The sequence below is a fragment of the Gasterosteus aculeatus genome, chromosome 10 (genome assembly GCF_964276395.1).
Source record: "Gasterosteus aculeatus chromosome 10, fGasAcu3.hap1.1, whole genome shotgun sequence".
In the NCBI taxonomy this organism is placed as follows: domain Eukaryota; kingdom Metazoa; phylum Chordata; class Actinopteri; order Perciformes; family Gasterosteidae; genus Gasterosteus; species Gasterosteus aculeatus.
This window is the reverse complement of record NC_135697.1, coordinates 7,059,000-7,083,054: the sequence shown is the minus strand read 5'-3', so window position 1 is coordinate 7,083,054 and position 24,055 is coordinate 7,059,000. Positions and strand designations below refer to the sequence as shown.

The 24,055-nt window shown below is 47.7% G+C and overlaps 1 protein-coding gene across 8 annotated transcripts in view; it reads left to right on the top strand.

Moving 5' to 3' along the window:
• Positions 1–23,866, top strand: part of znf704 (zinc finger protein 704) — a 29,062-nt gene extending 5,196 nt beyond the window's left edge. For 2 of the 8 annotated variants that reach the window (XM_040188985.2, XM_040188983.2), the window contains exons 3-9: positions 15,767–15,870; positions 16,915–17,192; positions 19,247–19,347; positions 19,525–19,819; positions 20,006–20,137; positions 20,232–20,323; positions 20,771–23,866. In XM_040188985.2, the coding sequence (XP_040044919.1) occupies positions 15,767–15,870; positions 16,915–17,192; positions 19,247–19,347; positions 19,525–19,819; positions 20,006–20,137; positions 20,232–20,323; positions 20,771–20,885 (1,117 nt within the window). In that variant the 3' untranslated portion in view covers positions 20,886–23,866. The remainder of the gene's footprint in view (positions 1–15,766; positions 15,871–16,914; positions 17,193–19,246; positions 19,348–19,524; positions 19,820–20,005; positions 20,138–20,231; positions 20,324–20,770) is intronic. The other 6 variants (XM_078081393.1, XM_078081395.1, XM_040188986.2 and 3 more) reach the window with 3 other exon arrangements.
• Positions 23,867–24,055: the final 189 nt, after the last annotated feature.

Here is a 24,055-nt window from a genome sequence, read left to right as displayed (position 1 = left end):
ACATAGTTAATACGGTCTGACATCTTTATCAGACCACATAATATATGCCGCCATACATGTTCCCATTCACATCAGTCTGGTCTGCATGTTGGAATGATTGACTTGGTTATTCTAAGATGTCATTCCTACACTGAATATTGAAGGCGTGTGCTAAATGCCGTTTCTGGAAGAATCCCATGAGATTCCTTTTACTTTAACTTAATGGTGCATTTTGTTTTTAGAATGGTACGCCTCCAGTGGGTTGTCAAATTGGTGCACAAACAACTCCAACTCGCCAATCTTTCCTTTTCCGTCACATACTGTGGCTTGATAGCCAGATTAGACATAAGTGGAAAGAAATACACATGTAAGTGGTGTGAGAGAAGCTTTCATGCAACACAATACAAACTAAAACAACACACACACACACACACACACACTACTAGTACTGTTTTTAAACGGTCAGCACAATCCACCATTGAAGCTACTCCCCAACAGGACAATTAAACATTAATAGGCAGCAGTGAAGAGCCATCTAATAAAGAAACAACGCTTAGGCTATTAAGTTTGAAACACTCGTACCTTGTGAAGCACCGCGACGCTATCGAACGTCACTCCCCACCACTTACACTCGCCCTGCCGCGGAAGTCCAATCGATCAACTTGCTGGAAAGTACAGTTAAAGTCGCCCATCTGGGCAGCTTTATCACGGCGCCCCGAGCCCCGCCGTGAATTAAATAGTTAGTTGCTTTTGAATCATTGATTTTGTTCTCTCTCGTCGCCCATTACGATGAGGATTCCCCTTTTAAAACTGAATCCATCACATGGATCAGACATAAGTATTACAGCGGTCCCGTCCTAATTAGCTGCTTGCATAGGGATTCCCATCACAGTGATATATTTATATGGTTGTTGCCGAATGGCTTATTGATCATCTCACTTCCCTTGCACGAGTTGAATGATCACTTTGTTTCCAGTTTATTTAGTGTGTATGTTGTGTTTTTATTTTGAGTAAAAACAACGAGAGATGAAGGTTGAATTTTTTCTCTACATTGAAATATCTCAAATATATGATGAGAAATATCCGAAGCCTTTCGTAACATGGAATGGGGGGGGGGGGCTGGTACTGCCTGGTAAGGAGGCGCGAAAGCAGGTATGTGAAGGCTGTGTGGAGCAAAGAGGCGCATGGAACGCTTTATAAATATGCTCCATAATCTAGTTTCTGTAACTATTATATGTTTAAAAGTGCACCCTGTTTGTCCCTTAGTGTCGTCTTGGCTCTTTACTGTCTCAATGAAGAGAGACATTTCCAGCCAAGAGCTCGGCCTTGACACCAAATGATTTTGTGTGAAGAGACGAGGGAACGGGTGCGGGGGGGTTAAAGGGTGAAGTAAATGTATTAGCATGTAGAGGAGGCTACAGGAGATGGAGAGCGAGCCGACTGAGCACGTGTGCTGCTGTGAGCGCGAGAACGCCTGAGGAATTTCCTTCTTTTTTTCCAGATCTAACTCTCCAGAGAAGTTGGGACCTTGAGGTCGTTAATTGCACTCGGGAAAATCACTAGCAGAGAGGGAATTTTTCAAAGAAAATGTCTGGCTGCTGGATGGCTCTCCAGGTCCCTCACCGGGAGCCACCGAAGTACCTCAAAGCCTCGTCTGCTCGGTTGGTCCGGCTCTCATTACTTTATCGAGAAGGCTCCTTCGTCTTATTTGTTTACAGCACATTTACTTCACTCTCATTTTCTCGGAGATTTCCACAAAAATCAATGCGTGTCGCTCCACGACCGATCTATTTCTAGCGTGGCCCCCAACTCCCAAATGTCTAAGGAAATGGATTCCTTTTGTGAATTGTTTTTGCCTTGAAACGAAGAGGCAGGCACCTGCCGGCCGTGGCGGATGTGTGATTGGTTTACGCCATGTTTCTTACCTGATTCTGGCTTTACAGACAGACTCGGTCTGTGGTTCCAGCCGGGCGCTGGGCCTTCTCCGTCCTCCGCTGACGGCTCACGTTTTGGAAAACGGTCCATTTTAACGAGCGATGGCGGGGCACGCCGGTGGACACTAAAGGCTTGGCTTTTTGACAGATAGCGTTCGAGGGACTAATTGCTAGCAGGGGAAGTGAAGTCCAACCTTATTTGAGGGGGGCAGCCAGAGATTTGAGCGCCCATTAACGACCATTAACTTCTAAACCCCCCAAACTGTTTGTTGTTGTTGTTGTTGTTTATTGTTGTTCAGTGTATTTGCCCGCTTCCGTGCGCTCAGTCATCAACCGAGCCTCATCAAATGGTCTTCAGTCTTCGTCCTCGTGTTCTCCCTTTACTCGCGGTTCGGTTTTCTATTTGTTGTTGTTTCTTTCATTTGACACTTTTCGTAACGTCACTCCCTTTCAGAATAAGGTGGAGGAGGGGAGGGAGGGGAGGGGGCGCGTGCACGAGAGCAATGCGAGTTCTCCAGAGAGGGCGGGACTGAGGGGGAGGTGGGGGAGGGGGGGGCGAGAGGGACGCCCAGCGTCGGCCAAAGTAAACAGTTCTCCCCGTTCGGATGCCGGTGGAGTTCAGAAACCGCGCGATTACCATCTGAAAAGACGTCTCTCGTGGTGTCTCGCTCTCCTCCCCCTTCCTCCCCCCGATGCACCGTCTCACTCTCCCGGTCTCGTTGTGCCGTTATCTGATTGAAGCCTTTCCTGCAACGATTTACTCGAGCAAACGACGGCGGCTCGGGCAAATATCTGATCAACCTGACTAACACACAGTTAAAAATAGCAAACACAATTGTGCTTGCGTTTAAATATAAAGAGGACTCTGCTCGACATGCGTAATAAAGGCTCCTTGCTGTTGATCCATGATAATAGGCTGTGGGATTTCTCATAATGGGAACTTCACCAGGGAGTAATAGAAAGAAACAAGCGGTTTTAACAATTGGAAACACTAAATCAGTGGCCGCTGTGCGTGTGCTTCTGTGTAATATGACTTTTGTCCTTGTTAAAGTGAGCAAAACTTAATTGGTGCCCAGAAAAAACTTTTTTATATCCATGAATAACTCTACAAAACATTTTGCGAAGTAATAAATAAAGTCAACAGTCTTAAACATCTATGAAGGAGGCCAGTGAAGATGGAGGCGAGGTTTATATTGACGTACAGATCGAGCCGGTGTGAGCGCGGCGCTCAATGGCGGCTTCGTTATCTCGGGAAAATCCCGCCGTTGTTCTTAATCTTGGTCTTTAAATAAGCCACCGGGGACCAACCGGGCGTGCTGAGCCAGGCTCGTGTGATCCTAAAATGTTTGCGATCATATCTCGGCCTGCTGGTGTAAGCAGCGATCCAGGATGTAAATTCACTTGAACTCGGTAGACTTCAAGGATACTTTGTTTTTTACTGCACATCTCGTTATTGAGAATAAAAACATTGCACCATTTGGCATCTACGGTTTGTTTCTGCAGGCCGTTTAAATGAAATCAGTTTATCAATGGGACGCATCGGGCACCCCAGCAATGCAGTCTTGATTACTGCGACGCTAGCAGTGGAATTGACCCATTCGGTGTCACATTGAAGCCACGTCTATTTGAGTGATTGATGTCGTCCACGCAGAAAATGTCCCCAATGCGCTAACATCACCCGTCGATGTTGTGCCTGCAGGGTGTTTTGTGTTTGCTACCTGCTTTCTACGACGCACAGTGAACTGACGGCAGGTTCCTCTCTGCTGCTTCAGACTAATCTATAGTCGCCGGCTCAAATGGGCCGATGGCACAGAGCGCTACAGGAAACGGAAAACAGCTCTTATTGATTCTACCGACTGACGTGCGTTATGCTCCGCGGTATTAATGAGGTATTTATTTACCAATTAATGGTGGAGTCCTCGTGTCGCTGGGTGTCACACTTGGGGTCCAAACAGAAGCACCGACAAATTAGGTGAGCTGAGCTTCCACAAAGTGGGACCTTTTATGCAGATTGTGTCAAGAGGAGTTAAATTTGCCAGGTGCCTCTAACTATGAATGAGTGAGCACGTTGATCTTAGAAGGAACGACGACACAACCTGATTTTTCTGCGAAATTGCAAAAAATAAGTAAAATACTTTAGTTGTTATCTGTATCTTAATATGACTGGTTGTAAAATGTTAAATGCAGGATAAGCACTGCTTCTCTTGACTTAAGCTTAATCGCGTCATACAATTCTGTGTGCAGATATCTATTCTGTGCCTGTTTTCTGTACTGACCCCGGCAAAGTTTGCGTTTCAGGCAAAGACATTGTGACACAACGGGGGGGCGACAAGCATCTCAAGAATAACCCATTAAAAACACAACACGCCCAACAGAATTACCTCCTCCCCACATTTCTAATTATGCCCATCAATTTTGAGGCTCCACTGATCTGTCTGTTGAATTATTGATATCTGTCAGGCTGACAGGCGTTATTAATTAAAATGGAGATGTACTAATTAAGAGCGCGGCGTGAGGGTGTCATCATTTCAGCCCGGTTTTAATTTGCGCGTTCCTCGTTTTTATCGCAGTTTAGCAGAGTGGGAGCGGCGTGATTGAGCGCTGGCCGAAGTTCACGGCGGAGGTCGCGTGACGTTTGTGCAATCGTGTACGTGCGGGTTTCAGTATTTATTTATTTTTTGGGCAACAAAACCAACCAGTCATCTTTCAGCGCCCGCTTGAAAGATGACGGGTTGAGATGACTTCCTCTCTTTGTCCATGACAGCTTGCACGAGAACATTAGTTATCCTTTATCTTAATCAAAGGAGGTAAGTGCCAATTAAATTCAAACACAGACCGTCCCATAACGGAACATACCGCTGTCCCACGAGGTTCTCCCTTGTGCTCAGAACACAAGTGCGCCATGCAGCCACTCACAAAATCTCCCCCTCCCAGCAATGTTTCAATAACCTTCCATCGAGTCAATACCGTCTGCGCGTTTACGGACAGTTGAGGCGTTGCTAATGAAAGGACTTGATTAGCTTTATTAGTACACGACGGCACCCCGCTGGACAATTGACCTTTTAATCATTAAACCGGCCCGAAAGGTCATCAAAAGAACCCACGATGAACTCTTGTCAGGGTCCGAGTGATGTTGTTAAAAGCCTCTCGGGTCAATTGAGGCAAATTCGTGTGCGTTTTACAGTCGGAACCGCAGAGAACTTAAAGCGATGTAACATATTTGCAGAATAAAAAGTTGCCGTCGCGTGATCCCGTAACTCAAGTAATGAAACGATGGCCGCGCTACCGTTTAGTTCCCAGATGTGGTATGAATCCACCGTCTGGACCGACAGATGTATAAAAGACATTCACACGGCGGGGGCAGTTTGTAACGTGTTCAGCGCGGCCGTGTCACCTCCCAAAGAAAGCAGATCATTTTTCACACCAACCTGAAGTCGTGAACGTGCCTTTTGTGGCGTTTCTTTTGACCACAATCCCTTTTCTTTAATGACACGAATAACATCTCGCCCGCGAGAGCGCTGCAGCATGTCAACGGTTGGCATCCTTTAAATCCCGCTGACATTTAGTCAAACTGATCCAACAGATGTTTTCCTCGACAAAAGAGGCCTTATGTTGCGAGGGGAGGAGCGATCAGCTTAATTGAAAGTTACCCGATTGTGAGCCTGACATCTAGCGGCCATCTGCTGGGCCCCGTCTACATAGATTGGAACAAGACGACAGCAGAATATCCTTTTACCTCGTGATCCAATAAGTGGGTCTACAGTAAGATCTGAAGCTGCGTGTGCAGCCAACCAGAACCATAAATTACAGGCCGGGCGCTCTCCGAGAGAACGATTTAAAGGGTAACCCGTCATCTGTTGGGCTTTAAGCGCCTGGCCACGTTTTTTAGTACTCATCTTGATCTTTCCTCACACTGCCCAACTTCATCATTGAGATAAAGCTTCAATTGTTCCTCTGCCTTCCTTTGTTCTTCAAGGCCATTCGTCAATAGCTTCACCTGCAAGCTGGCTAGCAGGAAATACTACACAAACACGTGCACGCAGACACACACACACACACACACACACATCTTCAGGTTGTCCCTTGCTTGTACACAGTCAACAGTGGCCCTTTTTAGCTTTGCGGACAGATACGATGTGCCACCTCAACCCCTCATTTGGGGACCATCTCCTGTTTTCCTCAACAGACTTCACCCCCCCCCCCCCCCCCCCCCCCCCCCACACACACACACACACACACACCAAACCACACCCAAACCATTCGGGGTTGTGCATGTGTTTGTATGCTTATTGTAGCGGCCATCGTCGTGTGGGACTCGTCTCATTCTGCCAAAATATATGTGTGTGTGTGTGGACTGTGGAAGCTTTGGCAGCATTACCTCACCATGAGCGGAAAGACGAGGGGCTTCTCTCTCTCTCTCTTTCTCTCTTTCTCTCTTCACTCTTGCAGGCGTTTGAGGTTCAAAACCTTGATGGAGGGAAACATAACACCCCCATTATATACACACACACACACACGGCGGCATTTTGTGGAGTTTAGGTCTGCAAACATGTAATGCTCAGACGTACTCACAGGGCGTGTTACGCAGCCACAGCGTGCATAATTCATGGGCTCCCTTTAACATTATGTAAACACGGGTGCTTCCCCCGGCTGCTCTGTCGCCCGTCTTTGTCGGAACGGTTGTTTTAGTTGCGGAAAATTCTCCTTCATGCTGGTTCACACGCACACTCACACACTTCCATCCAGTAATGTCTTTTCCTTGTCTTGATGTCCGTGGCCTAATAGTGCCATGTTGCGTGTCAGTTGAAGCCACAATCCGAAAGCGTCTTTACAACCTGTCAAAAATGATTTTAACATTTCCTTTGGAAAGTTGTGCAACTCTTGGTGGACTATAAGCTTGATTTGAAGGCCAATTAGGTATTACATTAAATTATTTTTTCTGTGGTAAGAGATAATGTCTTATATACAAATACACAATAACGAGTAAAAAAAACAAAACAGAAAATGTCTTCTTCTTCCTTCCTTTCCTTCATCATCCTGTTGTCTCCGTTTAAGTCATTTACAGTGCAACCCCCCTCACTGTCCACTTTCCTTTTCTTTTTATTCTTTCCATCTCCCTCTCATCGCCCCCTCTGCCCAGATGGCTGATTGAGCTTTTTCTCGTCTCTGTCTTCTAGTCTCATCTCTCTCTGTCCCTCTTCTCTCTCTCCCTTTCCCCTCCGCTGGCTCCTCATTTTCTATCCTTTCTCCATCTCTGCTTTCCCGCTCATTTCCCCCTTCGATCCCGCCATGATCCGTGTCTCACCCACACCACGGCCCTCCCTCTCTTCCTTTGTCCTCTCAGCTGCCTGCTTTGTGTGTGTGTGTGTGTGTGTGTGTGTGTCGTCTCGGTGACAGAGATGTGTGCAGGCGCTGGAGAGGAGGTACAATGGCTAACTCACACTAGCGTGTGCGACCAGCACAGCGAGGCGAGTGCAAGTTGTTCACCTGCAGGTTAATGATTGACGCCGGCCGCCCAACGACACATTTCCAGGCGATTATCAGAATCAGAAGCCGCATATTGCCACACGTGTTACATGCAGAGGAGTTGTGCTGTAAGACGATGTGAGTGTGCGTCCCGATGCATCAGCGCGGCTCCGTGTGAGTCTTTGTGTGGACTTGTTGACGTGGCTGAGGGGGGACGGAGTGGGTTCTCTCTCTCTCTCTCTCTCGCTCGGTGTCACTTCCTCATACCACATGGTGAATCAATCAGAGATTATACTTGCCTGATAGAGACCGTCCCCCAGTACACACCTCCCCCCCCCCTCCCTCTCTCTCTCCTCCTCCCCCATTTGTTTTTCTCCTCTCCAAAACAATATCCGGCGTTAAAGAAAACACTAAAGGTCATTCAAACACACTTGTGACTCGTATTGATTAGCGCACTACTAACGAGTCAATATCGTCCTCCACCCAAAACTGTTACGGTCCCCGATGGGCGGAGCAGAGCTGGCTGCTTCTGCAGCTTCAACAACTCTGAATACGTCCAGCTCCTAAAAACCACACCTCTGTTGACTTTCCCTGTCGGGATAAACAACCGCACAAATAGTGGATCAAATGGAGGGGGGGCGGTTATGAGAAGGCGGGCCGAGGAGGTGGTGGGGGGTGAGTAAAAGGCCTCTAAATTAGTGTTGAAGTGGCGGGCATATCCTTTGTCCTGCCTTGAGGCTGTGCGAGGCGATTGGACGAGCTGATAGGCCTTTTCTAATGGCCTCCATCAGCTCAAGCGCAGCGGCTTTTATGAGCACCTTCAACACACACACACACACACACATGTACGCTGACACGCACAGCCTCCACAGCCCCCTTTTAAAGTGTAATTTGGAAAAAGGCCCCATCCTCCAGTGTGTTGATCACTCTCCTGGGAGCCAAGGTGTGTGTGTGTGTGTGTGTGTGTGTGTGTGTGTGTGTGTGTGTGTGTGTGTGTGTGTGTGTGTGTGTGTGTGTGTGTCCGCTGTGGTTACAAACCAAGGTGTATATAATCAAGCTCAGCGGTGATAAAAGGGTGCTTCCGTATGTTTATGCCCGTGTGGTTTATGGCACTTATTGACGGGTTGTGCGTGTCCAGGGGGAAGGTGGAGCGACGAGAGCACTCGTGAAGCTCTTACGAGCCACATTATCACCACTGTCCCACCGCTGAAGACTAATGAACACACAAACGCACAGCGTGAGGGGTTAGGTAGCTTGAGGAGCAGCCCCCCCTCAATCCTTGGAGGAGAAACGGAGGGGGAGGAGGAGGAAGGAGGAGGACTTTTCCTTCTTAAGTGGTACATTTAAGTAGAAAATGTGCACATGCGGTGCACTCCATGTACTATAAGGAGTCCCCTCTTCTGACACGATCCATATATACTACTATATCTATAAAAATAATAGTGTTGTTTTTATCTGGCATCCTTTCTCCCTGCAAGAAAAAAGGCCCAACAGAGCGGGCAGACAGAGCGGCGTCCTCTGATTACTCTCACAGCGACACACTCTCAGGCTCTTCATTTACTCCCTTTCTGACACGGAGCTCACTTCATTCTCTCAGCCACTTCCTTTTGTTTACTCCAGCGCCGCATCGTATGGATCTACGACGTTGATCCTACGTGAGAAAGGATGGAGGCTATAGGGAGCAAGTGAGAGGAGGGAAGTGAAGGAGTAGAGGGGTATGAGGGAGGGGGGGGGGGGGGGTTATTTACCAGCCAGCCGCTATAAAGGTCGTCATGACTCTTACGGCTGCTGCCTTTGTTCGCCCCCCCCGAGCCCCCCACCCCCTTACTCCACACACTGACTCGCCCCCTGACGTTCACACACACATTCTCATGCATCCAGGTTTGCCTGCATGTGCCTGCATGGGCCTTCACGCACGCAGGTGCTCGCAGGCTGAAACGCTAAAATCAACACACACACACACACACACACATTGTCGTACACTCCGGAGGCCAAATGAGTAGCTCGGAGCAGCGAGTTCCTGTGTTTTCCCTCTGCTCATTATTGCATGCAGCAACATCAATTCGGGGAAAGACCATCAATGTGTGTGTGTGTGTGTGTGTGTCTGCTCCCACCTCCTACCCCTGTTCCTTCTTCCATCTCCCTCATTACGCTTGTTCATTTGAAATGTGTCTCCATCGCTGCTCCTATAACTCCCGTTGTTATCGTGGTATTTATGCCGATCGTTCTTGCAGGAGTACCTCTGCTTTCTGGCTGTCACGTCACATTGTGACATATTGACATCCACGTTTGTGCTCTTTTGGCGTCCTTATGTGGTTATTTTTCATTTTTCTGGGGCTTTTTTTTATTATGTGGTACTCCAAAGAGAAAGACGGGGGGGACATAAGCATCTTAAACCCCTGGCTGGCAGAACACCTCCTGTGCTTGGTTCTGACTTGCCTCTTTGTTCACCACAGGGGCAGATGCTCAAGTTAGGGCAACAGATCCAAATCAACTCTTTTTAATGCTGCTGATGTACGTTTGTGGGCTGCACCTCCGCCTTAAAGGTGGAGACAACATTGTATTTGTTATTTGGGTTTCTCTGGATCTCTAAACCTTTGCTGTCACGGTGCTTATTTGATGTAACGGCAGATTCCGTCACAGGGGACACACACACACACACACACACCTCCGCAGATACAGGAGGAGAATACAGCCAAACAAATCAAAACATTACAACAGGCGTGGATCTTCAGGGCGGGCATGTGTGTTATTCATTGTGTGACATGTCAATGTAAATACACTGTGAGAACATGTGAAATCTTACTATCTTACAATAATATCAAATACAATCATACCTTTATCATCAATCATTCGCTTTATCAGGTCCTTTAATTAAACTAATGACTAAATATAACAAAGAAACTGTAGCTGTAAATTCTAGTCATGAAGCATTGTATTTTAGTGCAGCGTTTCTATCTCCTGAGGTCTTTGTGTGGGTAAAGATGTCTTCACGTGGCTCCCATTTCAAGGAGCAGGCTGCCAGGACAGTGCACATGTTGTTATGGTTGTGAAATCAACCGCGTGTGTGTGTGTGTGTGTGTGTGTGTGTGTGCGTGTGCGTGCGTGCGTGCGTGCGAGCGCGTGCGAGCTCCAGAGCGCGCGCGCTCCAGAGCAGATATGCAGCTCAGACACCATCCCAGCACCTCGAGCGCAACACACAATATATAGACGTCTCTAATAAAGTTTTGATGGTTTGAACTCACTTCAAAGTGATGCACGTGATGTTTTGGGGCCGTGGTCTTGGAGATTAGCTGCTACAATCAATCTGTATCTCACAATAAGGCTCATCGGGGATTGGAAATTTGGTATTGTTGGCGGCAAAAAGCTAAACTCAATCCATTTTTTCCCCTTTTGTGCGGATCTCATCTGCAATGACCCCCGATAACTTTCCAACAGTGAACACATGTGTATGTTTTGTATCCCTATTGCACGGCTCCTTCTTATAACTCGTGCTCTGGGCAGCACCTGTGCAAACCTCACACACAGCCCCATGTGTGTCACAAGTGAAGGCCGAGACTCTCTTTCTCACACACACACACACACACACACACACACACACACACACACTGTACAGACAGAAAAACACGATGTCCTCCTCTGTGTTTCTCAGGTTTTATAGAACGTGTGTTTTCCTGTATGCCCCTCTAGACCCCGAAGGCTGCACGCGAGAATGTCACAGAGGATTCCCGCGTGTTCCTTCACACACACCTGCCAATCACAAAGCGGTGCCCTTCATGCACGTTAACCCCCCGTGTCATATGCAGATTCCTTTTGGGGGTTTTGTGAGGCAGTGAGATGAAGCGATCAGATAAGAGAAGCTTTCTGATTTATGGGAAGTTTTTGAGGAGGAAATGGGCGTCATAGTCCAGTGGCTGTAATAAATGAGCAGACCTCCATGCACCGCTCGCCACCAGAGAGACAAGCACAAGACACACACAGCAAAACATGTTTATGTCTTTTCTTTGTCTTTTCCTGTCTGCTTCTGCAACAAAATTGAAAGTGAGGGAGGGAAAGTGTGTGCGGGTGAGAGAAAATTGGCGAGAAAATCCCGCAGGGGTGAAGGGAGGAAGCGGAGAGCGAAGACGCAGGACAGACTGGCGAGTGGGAGGAGTGCTGAGCAGCGCCGCACGGGCCCTGGTTCAGGGGGGATTCCTGTAACCCAGCCGCCCTCCACAATGAAACCAGAGATACAAGAGCATTGTGCGTGTGCGTGTGTGTGTGTGTGTGTGTGTGTACGCGTACAGATTCACCGCGGCCCATTTAGTCATTAGTTAGAGTAGGCGCTTGTTAAAAGGGTTGCACTTTTGCAGCGGGGTGTTGCAGCGTGGCTGCATGAGAAGCATCAACTGTGTTGTTGTTTCATCCAAACTTGCCAAGAAGGTGACGGCACACAGCCTTCTCGCTCTCGCACACACACACACACACACACACACACACATCCCACTAATCCTATCAGAACCCCTGAAGAGGGAGCTGTTGTTCTGCTTGTGTCTTGAGAATAACAGTCAGTGTCAGTCAGTGTTATGACCTGAATCACACTCGTCCAAATCAATAATGGGAATGCAGTTAAAACTTATATGACTGACAAGATCAGCAGATCCATCATTTCCAGTTCTCTTAAATGTATATTCAGCTTCTCAAAGGCCTTTTTTTGTCTCTGTACGTTCCATAAGAGCATTCAAACATGAATCCCTGCGGAGAATCCTCTTTTCAACACATGAACATGAATCTATGTTTGTTTCTGGCGTTTAAAGATTAACTAATTTGTCCTGTTCTGAAGAGCCGGCAGCAGAAAGTAACATCGCGTAATGTTCATCAGTAAACGGGCTCCTCACCTCGCTAGTTTTCTGTTGATGAGCGTGATAATGTTCCACTCAGGAGACCTCAGGGGGCAGATACCAGTGGATGGTTCATTGTAAGTAAGCCACGTAAGAATATTGATTAAAAACACAGGCACACACACACGGTGCAGCGACACACAAACACACCAAACTCATTTATCAGAATTCACTTATAGATCCATTAACCGCCCGGATACCTCCGCTCCGTCACACACATCGAGCCTTCCATCGCGCGTCTTCCTAACGCGCGCGCACACACACACACACACTCTCGTTGTGTGTTAATTACAGCCGTAATAAGCACTTTAACTTTGATAAGAGCACTAATGGCGAATGTGATTTGGGGAAATAGACGGAGCACCAAGTAATTATTGTCTTGTCGCGGTTGCCATGGCGATGATATCCACGGTCACACGATGGCCTCCCAAGGTGACCAGGAAGCGGCGTGCTACGGGTGACGGCGGCGGCTGTGTGCGCGGCCTTGTTGCTTGATTCATGTGGAGGCTGTGATGACATCATATCCAACAGGGGAACGGGTCATAAATTAGACATTAGCTAATGTCTCTTTGTTAAGCAACTTACTGTCCTCTCACACGGGAACCCAATGTCTCCATTCTGCCTGTAAAGTTAATACGCCTTTAATGGCTTTCACGTAAATGCGAGGGCGCGTCGTTGGGTGGGGACACGTCTCCGTCAACGCTCTGCCGCTGCTCATTTGTCCCCAGCAATCATTCTGATCCAAAGAAGTGCTCTATTCCAGCCGCCGCTCCGAAGAAGCAGAGAGTCTGTCCATAACCTGAACCCAACTGCGAAGGTATATAAGGACAGAGGACGGTAATTGATGCTCCTTTGGTCGCGGGTCTGGACGCCGTATTTGGTGAACATGGCACACAAGCAAAACGTTCCCCCAAACCCGGCTGCTGTTTGAAGAGGAACTTTGGAAATTCCCTCCCGCTCCGTTAGCTCCTTTAACGTGTAGCTGCTGACACACGCCTTCAGCCGCCTGGAAAAACACACACACACACACACACACACACAGCGCCACAGAGAAGCAAGACTTCAAGAGATCAGACTTCAGTGCAGTGACAACACTGTTGCTTCACCTGTAAAAAATGCGGATAAACCACTTTGTATGAAATGTGTCTCCTCCTCAGCACACAGACACTCTCCACTGTTTTATTTTGACACTTATCAGGACTTTGGTTCGGCATGCAGCTGTCTAAGCAACTCATCACTGTTCAAAACAATCATGTTTACTCAGAAAATGATGATTTGGGAAAGAAAAAAAAAGTTGCAGTTGCAAAGCTGTGGACACAGTGACGTCATTTCCTTACGCGGATGACAGGAGAGTTTGATTATTTTTGTTTCGTCTTTATTTTACGCAGCAAAGCGTTAAATATACAAATAGTAAATTCTGTCACGGTATCAAACGATCGGCTCTTCTGTGTTGCACCTGCTGCATTAATGATGTCAATTAAACGGGACAAACAAGGAGCGTCAATCTAACGTAATGCTTTTCAATATATTTTAGATTTCTTTAGTTCCTGCACAATGAACATAAATCTGTAATTAAATTATGAATATTCCAATAAACTAACATATATATACTTCGATTAACACTGATCATATTGTAAACACTTATTACTAAAACACTTATGCATATTATTCTAATTTACTGTAGTTTGAAGCCATGTGTTTTTTCTTTCTTTGTATTTACAGAATCGTTTAACAGTTAATATATTGTTCAATTTGAAGAAAAATGTTTCTTTAATTTCATCAATTGTTTTGGGTTTTTTTATTTAAAGAAGCATCGGTTTAGGCTCCGTTACCGGAAAAAACCCAAACGATACTCATCCCTACCATTAATGCTTAATGCAGGATGTGTTTTTAAATAAATACAATGATGTAACCTTATGAAGACAGAAATATCTCCTTTTTATTCTTCATTTAGTCACTCCTTTACATTGTGCACCCACATCTGTCGTCTTTGAGTCCTCTTTAAACAGAAGTCAACTCCAGCACATCTGTTTTTAGGCTGACGCGTGTGGATTTCGGGGCTTTCTTTTCCTCTAGATTTGCTAAAGCTCGGTCAACTCGGACGGGGAGCATCTGTGCCTCAAAGCCCTTCTAAAAATAAACGCGGGAAGTCACGTCTGGGCCCGGACGGGTGCCGCTCAACGCGTCCAACGCCGATGTTTCCGTTCAGCCGCTACAGTTCGCTCTGTGGCCACGCTAAACTACGACATGAACGACCTCTTGTGACATCATGTGGTCCTTGTCTTTGTGGTGACTTTCCCCTTATTGTTGTTTTTTTTTTTTATTCACGTTTGAGCTGAAATCGGGAAGACGACACCTCGAAGGATCCAGTGCCGCACCTTTTAATTCCAGAAGGCGTTTCAATGCTTTATTTCGGCAACATTATTTTTTCTGTACACATTCATGGGAAACAATCATTGGACGTTGCATTATTTAGTTGTTGTTTTTCCCAGTTCAGTAGCGGGGGATTGAAGTGCCCTCGTACTCATTGTTCCCGCTCGGTTCTGCTTCTGCACAAGCAAGCTGCTTTTGTGTGAAAATGTCAAAATTGTAGTGAAAATGTTTTTGTAGCCGGCGAATGAGTCTTTGTCTGTAATTTAAATCAGGAAAAACGCATCGGTTTGCGTCTTCTCATTGACTTCTTTGTTGGTCCTTCGAGGTGGAGTCAGGAATGACACTTTCTGCGAGTGTTTACGAGCTTAATGATCAGTTTGTTGTTTGAATCTTCTTAAGAGGGGTAAAAGATGCCGTCGTATTTCACTTTACTTGTTGCTGGATTAATACCAATTAAGATGAACCGGAGCCATTTGATCTCAGCGGCTGTGAAACCTCGATGGCTGATGGCGCCGCGGTGGATTTCCTCATTGTAATGGAATTGACTTTGATTCCACACAACATCCAAGTCCCTCGTGCTCAGGAACAAAACGCACACTCTAACACACACACACACACACACACGTTGCGTCTTGTGTAATTAGTGCGTTTGCCACACTCCCATTAGACGAGACAACGTTTGTGTTTGTCTGTTATTTGCATCGGCTCGTGTGTGTCTGTGTGTGCGCCGGGCTTGTGTTGATAACGATCTAAGGGGATTGAATTTTTTTTTTACTGCAGCCTTTAAGCTGTTGGCTGTTGATTTTTCTAATAATATAAGGATGAGAGTGATTGCATCAGTCGCCCACAGAGGCGATATAGATATACAACTTCAATTTAATCAGAAGCTCGATTTGTCAAAGCCGAGTCAGTTTGAGTCCAGAGGGCTCGTTTTTTTGTTTGAAAACTTTTGAAGTTAAATAAAGAAGACGCACACTCCGCTCATGCCCAACTGCAGACATTCCGTATGTGAGGGTGTGTGTGTTTACGCTGTGTGTATTGTGGCCGGTTAAACACAGTGGAGCTTTTTCCAGTGATGATAAAACGAGATGAGTATTGCTCAGCATAAGGCTTCCTTTTTTTCTGTTTCCACAGGCGGTCGGAGGAAGAAGTGGACATGGACAAAGTGACGGCTGCCATGGTGCTGACTAGTCTCTCCACCAGCCCGCTGGTCAGGAGCCCCCCGGTCAGAGTCAACGGTGAGTGCCACTGCTAATAAACTACTAAGTAAGTGGGGGCAGCAGCGTGATTTAAATGCGTATGTTCTGCTTGGACACCGACTTTTCATTCCTTCACGGCTGTGAAATGCGTGTGAAGGCCTAGTCTGATGAATGACCGCCACCTGCTGTGCTCGAGGATTCGCTCCTCAATGAGTTTGTGCAAATCCACAGAGGAGCACAATGAGCGCGGTGGCGGACGTCCAAAGTGCCCCGTTACCGCGGTGACAAGCGGCCGACCACCCGCGTCGTCTGCAGCCGAGCGGCGGCGCAGGCAAACCCTCCAGGGTCCACCGCGCACGTGTTGTCACGGTTACTGTGGTCACATGTGTGAAACGCACGTCGCGTGCGTCACGCTCACATGCACAAAATGTAAATACCAACCATCTCTAATCACACGCATGTTCTCATGCGTACCGCGACGTGGTTGACATTTCAATCTCATTGTCGGCCATTTAATTGTTGTTTTGCGCGCGTTCTAACTGTCGTTGAGTTATGTTATTCAAAATAAAATGTAATGCGGGTGTTATTATCGCTCGAGTCAATCTTAATGGGCTGTGCGCCACAGAACCGAATGCCTATCAGAGAGGCTTTGTTTTTGCCCGGGAGCCATTTCCTCTTTTGTGTGAAATTTAAAGTACAGAAAGAAGCCCACACATACTTTTTCACTTGTGCACACTCTCTAAAGTTTCCCCCGGCCTCAACCGTCACAAAGTGAAACGTCTTTTGTAGCTGATTTTGAAAAGAAAAGTTCCTTTGATCTGCAGAAAGCAAGACCTTGGAAGCGTCTCAGTGGAGAAACAGAACGAGAAAGTAGCCTTTTCTTTTTTCATTGTGACTCAGACAACAGGGATGCTGGGAGGCTCATTCTGTGTGAAGTGCAAATGAAGCTGTTTGAAATCCATTCAATGTCTTGATCTCCCACCATCGACGGACGAACACCGGGCTGCGGTTGGATCATCTACAAACGTGACTGAATGTTTTGTGATCTTCCTGTTCCTCACCTCTCCGTCCGTCCCCCCTCAGAAGGCCTGAGCGGCTCGTGGAAGGACAGCGGCTCGGCGTGCCCCTTCACGCCGTCCAGCAACAGCTCCTCGGGCGGCTACTGGAGCTGGTCCGCGCCCAGCGACCACTCCAACCCTTCCACGCCTTCTCCGCCGCTCTCCGCCGACAGCTTCAAACCCTTCCGCGTGCCCAGCATGGGCGGCGTGGGACCCGGCCCCGCGGGGCCAGAGGACCCCAGCCTGGACGAGCAGGACGGCAGCAGCCTGCTCTTCGATGAGCCCATCCCCCGCAAGCGCAAGGTGATTACGGTACACGGCGCCTCAGCCAGCGGGAGAACACGCGTTGGTGAATTAGCAGTTGAAGGTTGTTTTTTCTCTACTTGTGAAAACCAAAGCTGGTTAGAACAAAACAAGAATAAGTCATTTATTACTAATGTTTGAAAATGACCTCAAACAGCGTTTCTACTTCTTTTAAAACGAAAACAACCTACTGGAAGTACTGGAAGGTCTAAATGGTCACCAAGCAGACAAAGTCAGAGAAAATCAATGCATAGTGGACAGTGTCCATTGTGTTTCCCCAACCATTGTACCAGAGGGGGGAGGGGGGGGGGGGGGGGGGGCACACACTCTCCAGCATCGGAAAGTGTGTGAGCTGGGAGCTTTTATTTCCCGGAATCCACATTGACCTTAAGTGGCCTCTTTGAAACACTCGTGACAGCAGTGTCACAATTTTCTCTTATTTCAATGTGGAGCCACAAATTAAAAGGGCTCCAGGGAGGACGGCAGCAGCTCTCCTGACAACGGGAAGATCTCAATAAGAAGCGGCACGCGAGCTGCTTGATCCTTCCGCACACTGTGACATTTGACCTCTGAGGTCCCGGCTGCAGCTGAGACTCTGACTGACTGGCAGAGGTGGAAATGTGACAGGAAAGGACACGCAGGCGTGTTCGGCCCGGTGGTCGTCTTGTCCGTTCTGCACACACGTTATGAGCACACAACACACACACGCACACACACACACACACACACACAGACACAGTTTCCCACTCATCATTCTGCCTCTTCTCATTTCTACACCCCGCTGACAGCTCATCACATCCACAGCACCGTGTCATTCATTATTTCTCAAGATGTATGTTGCTTTTCACTCGCCCTTTAAGTCTCTCTCTCTCTCTCTCTCCTTATCGGGGCTCTGACTCGTTCTGTGTGTATATATATATATATATATATATATATATATATATATATATATACACAATAATGGACATTCACCCTCCACAATTACATTCTTCCCATGCAGCTGCTCCAGAAAGGCAGTAGTGATATTAATACCCGCTGCAGTAAACATAAAGATCCAAACGGCCTCACATCTCCCCCAAAAATCGATACGGGCTCTTAGGAGAGTTCCACAACCTTACTGTAGTAATGGGGTACTTATGACAAAGAAGGGCAACAAGAGGGAGAGAGACATTTAGAAGGTGGAAAGGGACAATGGAGTGTGTCAGGAGACAAAAACTGTGATTCTAATAAGCTTGGATAACAATGGCGTTGACTTCCAATAAACACGCGCGCGCTAAATGTACGATGTCAAGGTCTCACATGGATTTATCCTCACGCTCCTCTTGTGCTTTCGCTCCTCTCTCGGCAAGAGCTCACCGTTTAATTAACTGTGAGACTCGTTTTTGAAAGGGAATAACACGCACGCACACACACACGCACACACACAGAACAGGCTTTTATTAACCAACAAGACAAAACAATGCACAGAGGTGACGGATAATGTGTGTGTGTGCATGATTTTCTGAAAAGAGGAGGAAAAAGAAGTGTGGGGGGGGGGCGGCATCTCGTTGAAATGAAATCAGCCCTCAGAAAAATAGTTTGACACACTACTGTGTGATGGCTGAGAGCAGGCAGGCAGGACGAAAACAACAAAGCAGGCAGGGCTTCTCGCGCCATGAAAGGCCGAGTGCAGCCTCTCTACGAGGCCCGAGGAGTAATTACAGTAGACGGATAAAGGGGTCGGGAGCCTCATCAGCTCACGACCACGGAAACATTCACTGCTAAAGACCCTGTTACAGTAAAGCTGTACGCTCGCACTGTAACGGGCACGAAGGGCATTTAGCGGGAAGTCGTTTCGTTTCTTTGTCGGCAGTATGCGGTGATGTTAGACAACCTGACGGTGTGACAAACCCCATCCTCATTTTTCAATAACAACCACTAAAACAAAGCATCCTCACTTCAACGCACACTCTGCCGCCCGTTGCTTTTCCTACAACCGCACATCTCCGTCAACGCGGAACCATCGGTGAGCAGCGCGTCGTCTGACTGGTCGCCGTACTTTGTGTCTCGCGCAGAACTCCATGAAGGTGATGTTCAAGTGCCTGTGGAAGAACTGTGGCAAGGTGCTGAGTACCGCAGCCGGCATCCAGAGACACATCCGCACCATCCACCTGGGGTGAGACTCCATCACACACGCAGCCGTAGATTAATGTGATTAACTGCAGACGACGGTGTTTAGCGGGATGTAGGAATGACTTCATTGCTAAAAGGGGGAACAGGAGCCGTGTGTACCGGCGCTGTAACATTTAGCAGACGGACATTTGTCTTTACGTCCCTCTTCACCGTCCTGCAGGCGGAGCTGCGACTCGGACTGCAGCGACGGCGAGGAGGACTTCTACTACTCGGAGATCAAGCTCAACACGGACTCTGTGGCCGACGGGCTGAGCAGCCTGTCCCACGCGTCCCCGACCGTCCACTCTCCCCCGCCGCCTCCCGCCTCCCCTCACCCGCTCCTCAGCCAGCTGTCGGAGTGCCACGGGGCCCCGGGGTCCTCCGACGCCAAGGAGCCGCACGCCGGCGGCGCCACCCCGCTCAGCCGCTCTGCGCCCAGCGCGCTCTACCTCATCCACACGGACCACGCCTACCAGGTGAGGGAGGGAACAGGGAGGAAACAGGGAGGTCCATCATTTAAGTTCTTAGTTCTTCATTTAATTGAGGAGCTTTTACAATGTGAGACCTGAAGGCCTTTTACGCCCCTTTAGTTTGAGGCTCGCTTGCATTTTCTGAGTTGACTGACTGCGTTTCAGGGAGACTAATTTGACCTTTGCCCTCAGGCCACGGCTCCAGTGTCCATCCCGTCCAGCAGTAACTCGACCGGCTCCGCCTCCACCAGCTTCACCCCCACCAACAGCTCCAGCTTCAGCATCTCCTGGCAGTCACCGCCCGTCACCTTCACCGGCACCGCGGTGAGGACGCCCTGAGGCCGGGCGTTGGTTCTATACTACGCGCACGTATCTACGCGTGGGTTCCTCTAATCATTCGTTTGTCTGCCGTCCTAAGGTGTCCCCCAGTAAAAGCCAAGGCTTTGGCGATCAGCGCTCCCAGACCATCGGCGTCCTCTCGTCCCCCCCCAGAGCCACCGCTGCGCTCAGGTACCGGCTCCTCGCTGCGCGCTCAGCCGACGCTTCCTTTTCTTTAGGACTTATTGCACATATTTGATATTCCCACGAGACAACTTGTATTCAAGCCAATGCGCCTAATTCGTTTTTCTACTTCCAATTAAACCTGACGAGGTGCGAAATATTGACTCTAATTAAAGTAAAGTCACAATAAATCGGCTCAGTTGAGCTGCTGATTTACCCAATCAACTTCCACGAGGAACCGAGCGCTTGGTTTTTAGATGGTATTGTTTGTGGTGATTCCTATTTACCACGCAATTAGAAAACACTTTTGTCTACTTAGCGGAATCGTTTTGTCGTTTGCTTTCTTTGGTCCATCGAACCTGCGCCGGTTTCTGCTGCATCAATGCTGGAGTTTGTGATATCGTTAAAGCTGATAATATCGTACAGTCCCATCAGTTTTTCTCCATTCGCCCACAGCAGGAAGGTGCGCGGGGAGGGGAAGAAGTGCCGTAAGGTGTACGGGATGGAGAACCGCGACATGTGGTGCACCGCCTGCCGCTGGAAAAAGGCCTGCCAGAGATTTACCGACTGAAACGCCGCACGCACCGACCGACCGACGGCCACTGCTGCCATTCGCCAGATAAGAGGGGAGGGGCTTCCTTTCGCATGCATTTAGTTTTTTGTTTTTTTGTAAAGGTCACAACTGTCCGTCAACTCCTGGCTCCGCCCGTTCCCCCTCAGCTTCCCAGCCCCGCCTCGCCATTTACACCCTGCCCAGTTTGGGGAAACCCCAATGCAGCTAAAAACATTTGAAGAAATTGATCTTCGGTTTGTCCTGTTTTTTTTTTGTGTAAAGCTCAGATTTTTTAAATGAAAGTCTAGTGGACGAAAGGGTCTCCTGAAAAAAGGCCTTTTTTTGTCTGTTTTGTCAACAAACTCTTTTACCCTGACGAAGAATGGGCCTCTTCGTTGCAGCTTTTTCACCTTACGAAAAGGAAAAGCGCTCATTTTTTGTTTCTTCCTTCAACTTGTCTCCGTTTTGTTCCTGGACGTTTTTGAGGACATCTTTCATCTCCGACATCACGTCCTCGCCCGCTTCCCTCCCTGGTTCTTCACTCCTGACAGCTCTCTGAGGGAATGTACGGCAGGTCGTACGCAGAAAGTGAAGAATGGAGACACACACTCGATGGATGATCGACGCAAAAAAGAGAGTCAGGGAGCAGATGGACCACATCCACGCACATACAGCAAAGCATACATACAGAATACGCAGGTATTCCCACCCAATCAAAGCAGAAGACTTGAGTTGATTCATTTTCTTTTATCTTTTATCAGGTATGTGCATCTAAAGAGAGCAAAAACCAGCAGTTAAAACCTGGAGTTGTATGATTACAGCACCGTCTAAAAAAGCTTCTCTCTTTCAACTCTGCAACCAAAAACTGGATCTTATTCTTTATGCTTTTCTTTTTTTTTTACTACAGTAAAGGTGTTTACAATGTTTACCGTTGCTGGTGTGTTTTGGGTTTTGGGTCCTTTTTTGTGTGAACCGAGACCGTTTACCCACCACGTGCTAAACAAAGACCTTCCTGAGAGCGCCGGAAGCACGAAGTCAGCAGAAAGATAAACACCTTTCACCACACGCAGAGCGTTGCCCCCTGACCCCCCCCCCCCCTCCTGCTCAACACTCACGCCGTCCCAAAGGGAACCGCGTATGCTCGTGTTTGTGCAGGAGCACCTCGACGTGTGTGTGTGTGTGTGTGTGTGTGTGCGTGTGTGTGTAACGAAGCACTTGGTTACTTCTATTTAGTCTAATCGTTTGCACGAGTCCTTCTCGTATTAAAACCAATGGGGGGAGGGGGGCTAAATGAGTTAAAAGCACTTGATTAGGTCGTTGCTTTGTAGTTTAAGGTGCACTGCAGATGTTACTCACTTGTAAGCGTTGACTAAAGCTCACACGAGTCCTTCCTGATCCTCACATCCAACTTGTAATTTGAATGCGTTTCAGAGAACAAACATCTCATGGCCAAATAGTTTACAGTTTACAGGTGTTCACTCGGTGGATAAATGGAACTCCTCTTTCTTCCACTTAAATTAGATTGTTCTTATATTGCTAGAAATGTTCTACAATTCTTTTTTTTTATCTACAAACCGCCATTTTTTGATTCTGTTTCTGCATTTAATCAGCATTATATGATGCTTTCTTCACCACACGCTGAAATCATTATTGGCAATTGTGTCTGACGCACAGGATCATTTTACCCCAGAATTATTCACCGCCTGCACAAGTCCTTTTAATACACACAGTCCTTTTTAATCAACACCTGATGGGACAGTCGTGGCCATGTCACTTTTCTGTTTGTTTTTTTCTCCGTTCATGTATACATGTAATTGTATTTTCTCAAAGCTGTGTGCAAAGGACCACTTACCTCGGCCGTTACATTTCCAACCTCACGAACCAGAGCAGTTCAAGTTCGACTCTGCGGCAGGAAATAACCTGCGATTCAACATGTCGGGCTTCAGTTTGGAATATAGGTTTAGCCTTAAAGTCGCTCTCGAAAGAAATCATCCTGCTTCAACGTAAATGTCTTAACATTGTTGTTTCACGGAGAAATATTTAGTATCTACAAACTGATTTGTGTTACGTGGACGTACTATTGTTTAAGAAAAGACAAATCTATATATATATATATATATATATATATATAGGTAAAGAAAAACATGTTGGAATTTAAATTCAAAGAAAAAAGATTTGATTTGGCTCTTTTTTTTTTTTAAACACATGTATGTATGTATATATATGAATATATACGTATACTCTTTATGAATTTTTGTTTTCATGTTCTGCTGAATGTTTTCATTTTGCTTGTAGCTAACCGTGGGGGGGTGACTTGACTCACTGGAAGCCACGTTGTTCTCCTTCCAGCCCTTGTGACCCTCTTGCTCCCGCCTGGAGCTCCTTCATGCCCCCCCCCCCCCCCCCCCTAATTGGCCCGTGGCGTTCCCCTGTCAGCCTCCTGACAAGCCAACGCGTTGGGGCGACTTCCTAGCGCCCTTCCTACGTCACGCTGGTGCTTCGTGTTTGTGACGGGAACCTCCATCTCCTCCATACGGCAGCCGGTTACATCGCGTCCCGGCTGCAGTTCAGCTCAGAGGTTCTGGCAGGACTGAATACAGAGTGTGGCAGCATCTCCAGGCAGCTAATTTAAGAAGACGCTCCGACGCTGACTCTTGGTCCACCATATGGCTGGTGATAAGACTCAGCCAAAATAAGCTCACTCATGTATTATTCCAAACCCTCCAAAGGAGATCTGCTGCCACATTTCTCAAACCCGTCCAGGAGCTGTGGGCCTTGTTGTGTGGGCGCTGGGCTGCATCGCGATGCTGACAACATCTCGTCCCAGGTCCGTCCCAGGTCCGCCCCAGGTCCGCCCCGCCCTCGGGTAGAAATGCCGGTGCTTTGTTCCCGTACAGTTCCGTTTCTCACATGTTGTCATCTGATCATATTAACCGCCATTTTGTACACAATGTTATGCTGTAGAACATGAAAATAAAAAACACCCTGGCTCAAGACTACCCGCTGTCCCGACACGAGTTAGTGAGTTAGTGAGGGCGTCGGCCCGAGCGCCCGTTCCCTCTCTCTCCTGCCTCTGCCTCAGTTCTGAGGTTTGTTTCGCTTGTTCTCGTTTGTTCTCTGTGCCGTCTCCTTATTTGCTGCTCTTTGTCCTAAAGGTTGGATCAATTGATTGATTGGTTGGATCAATT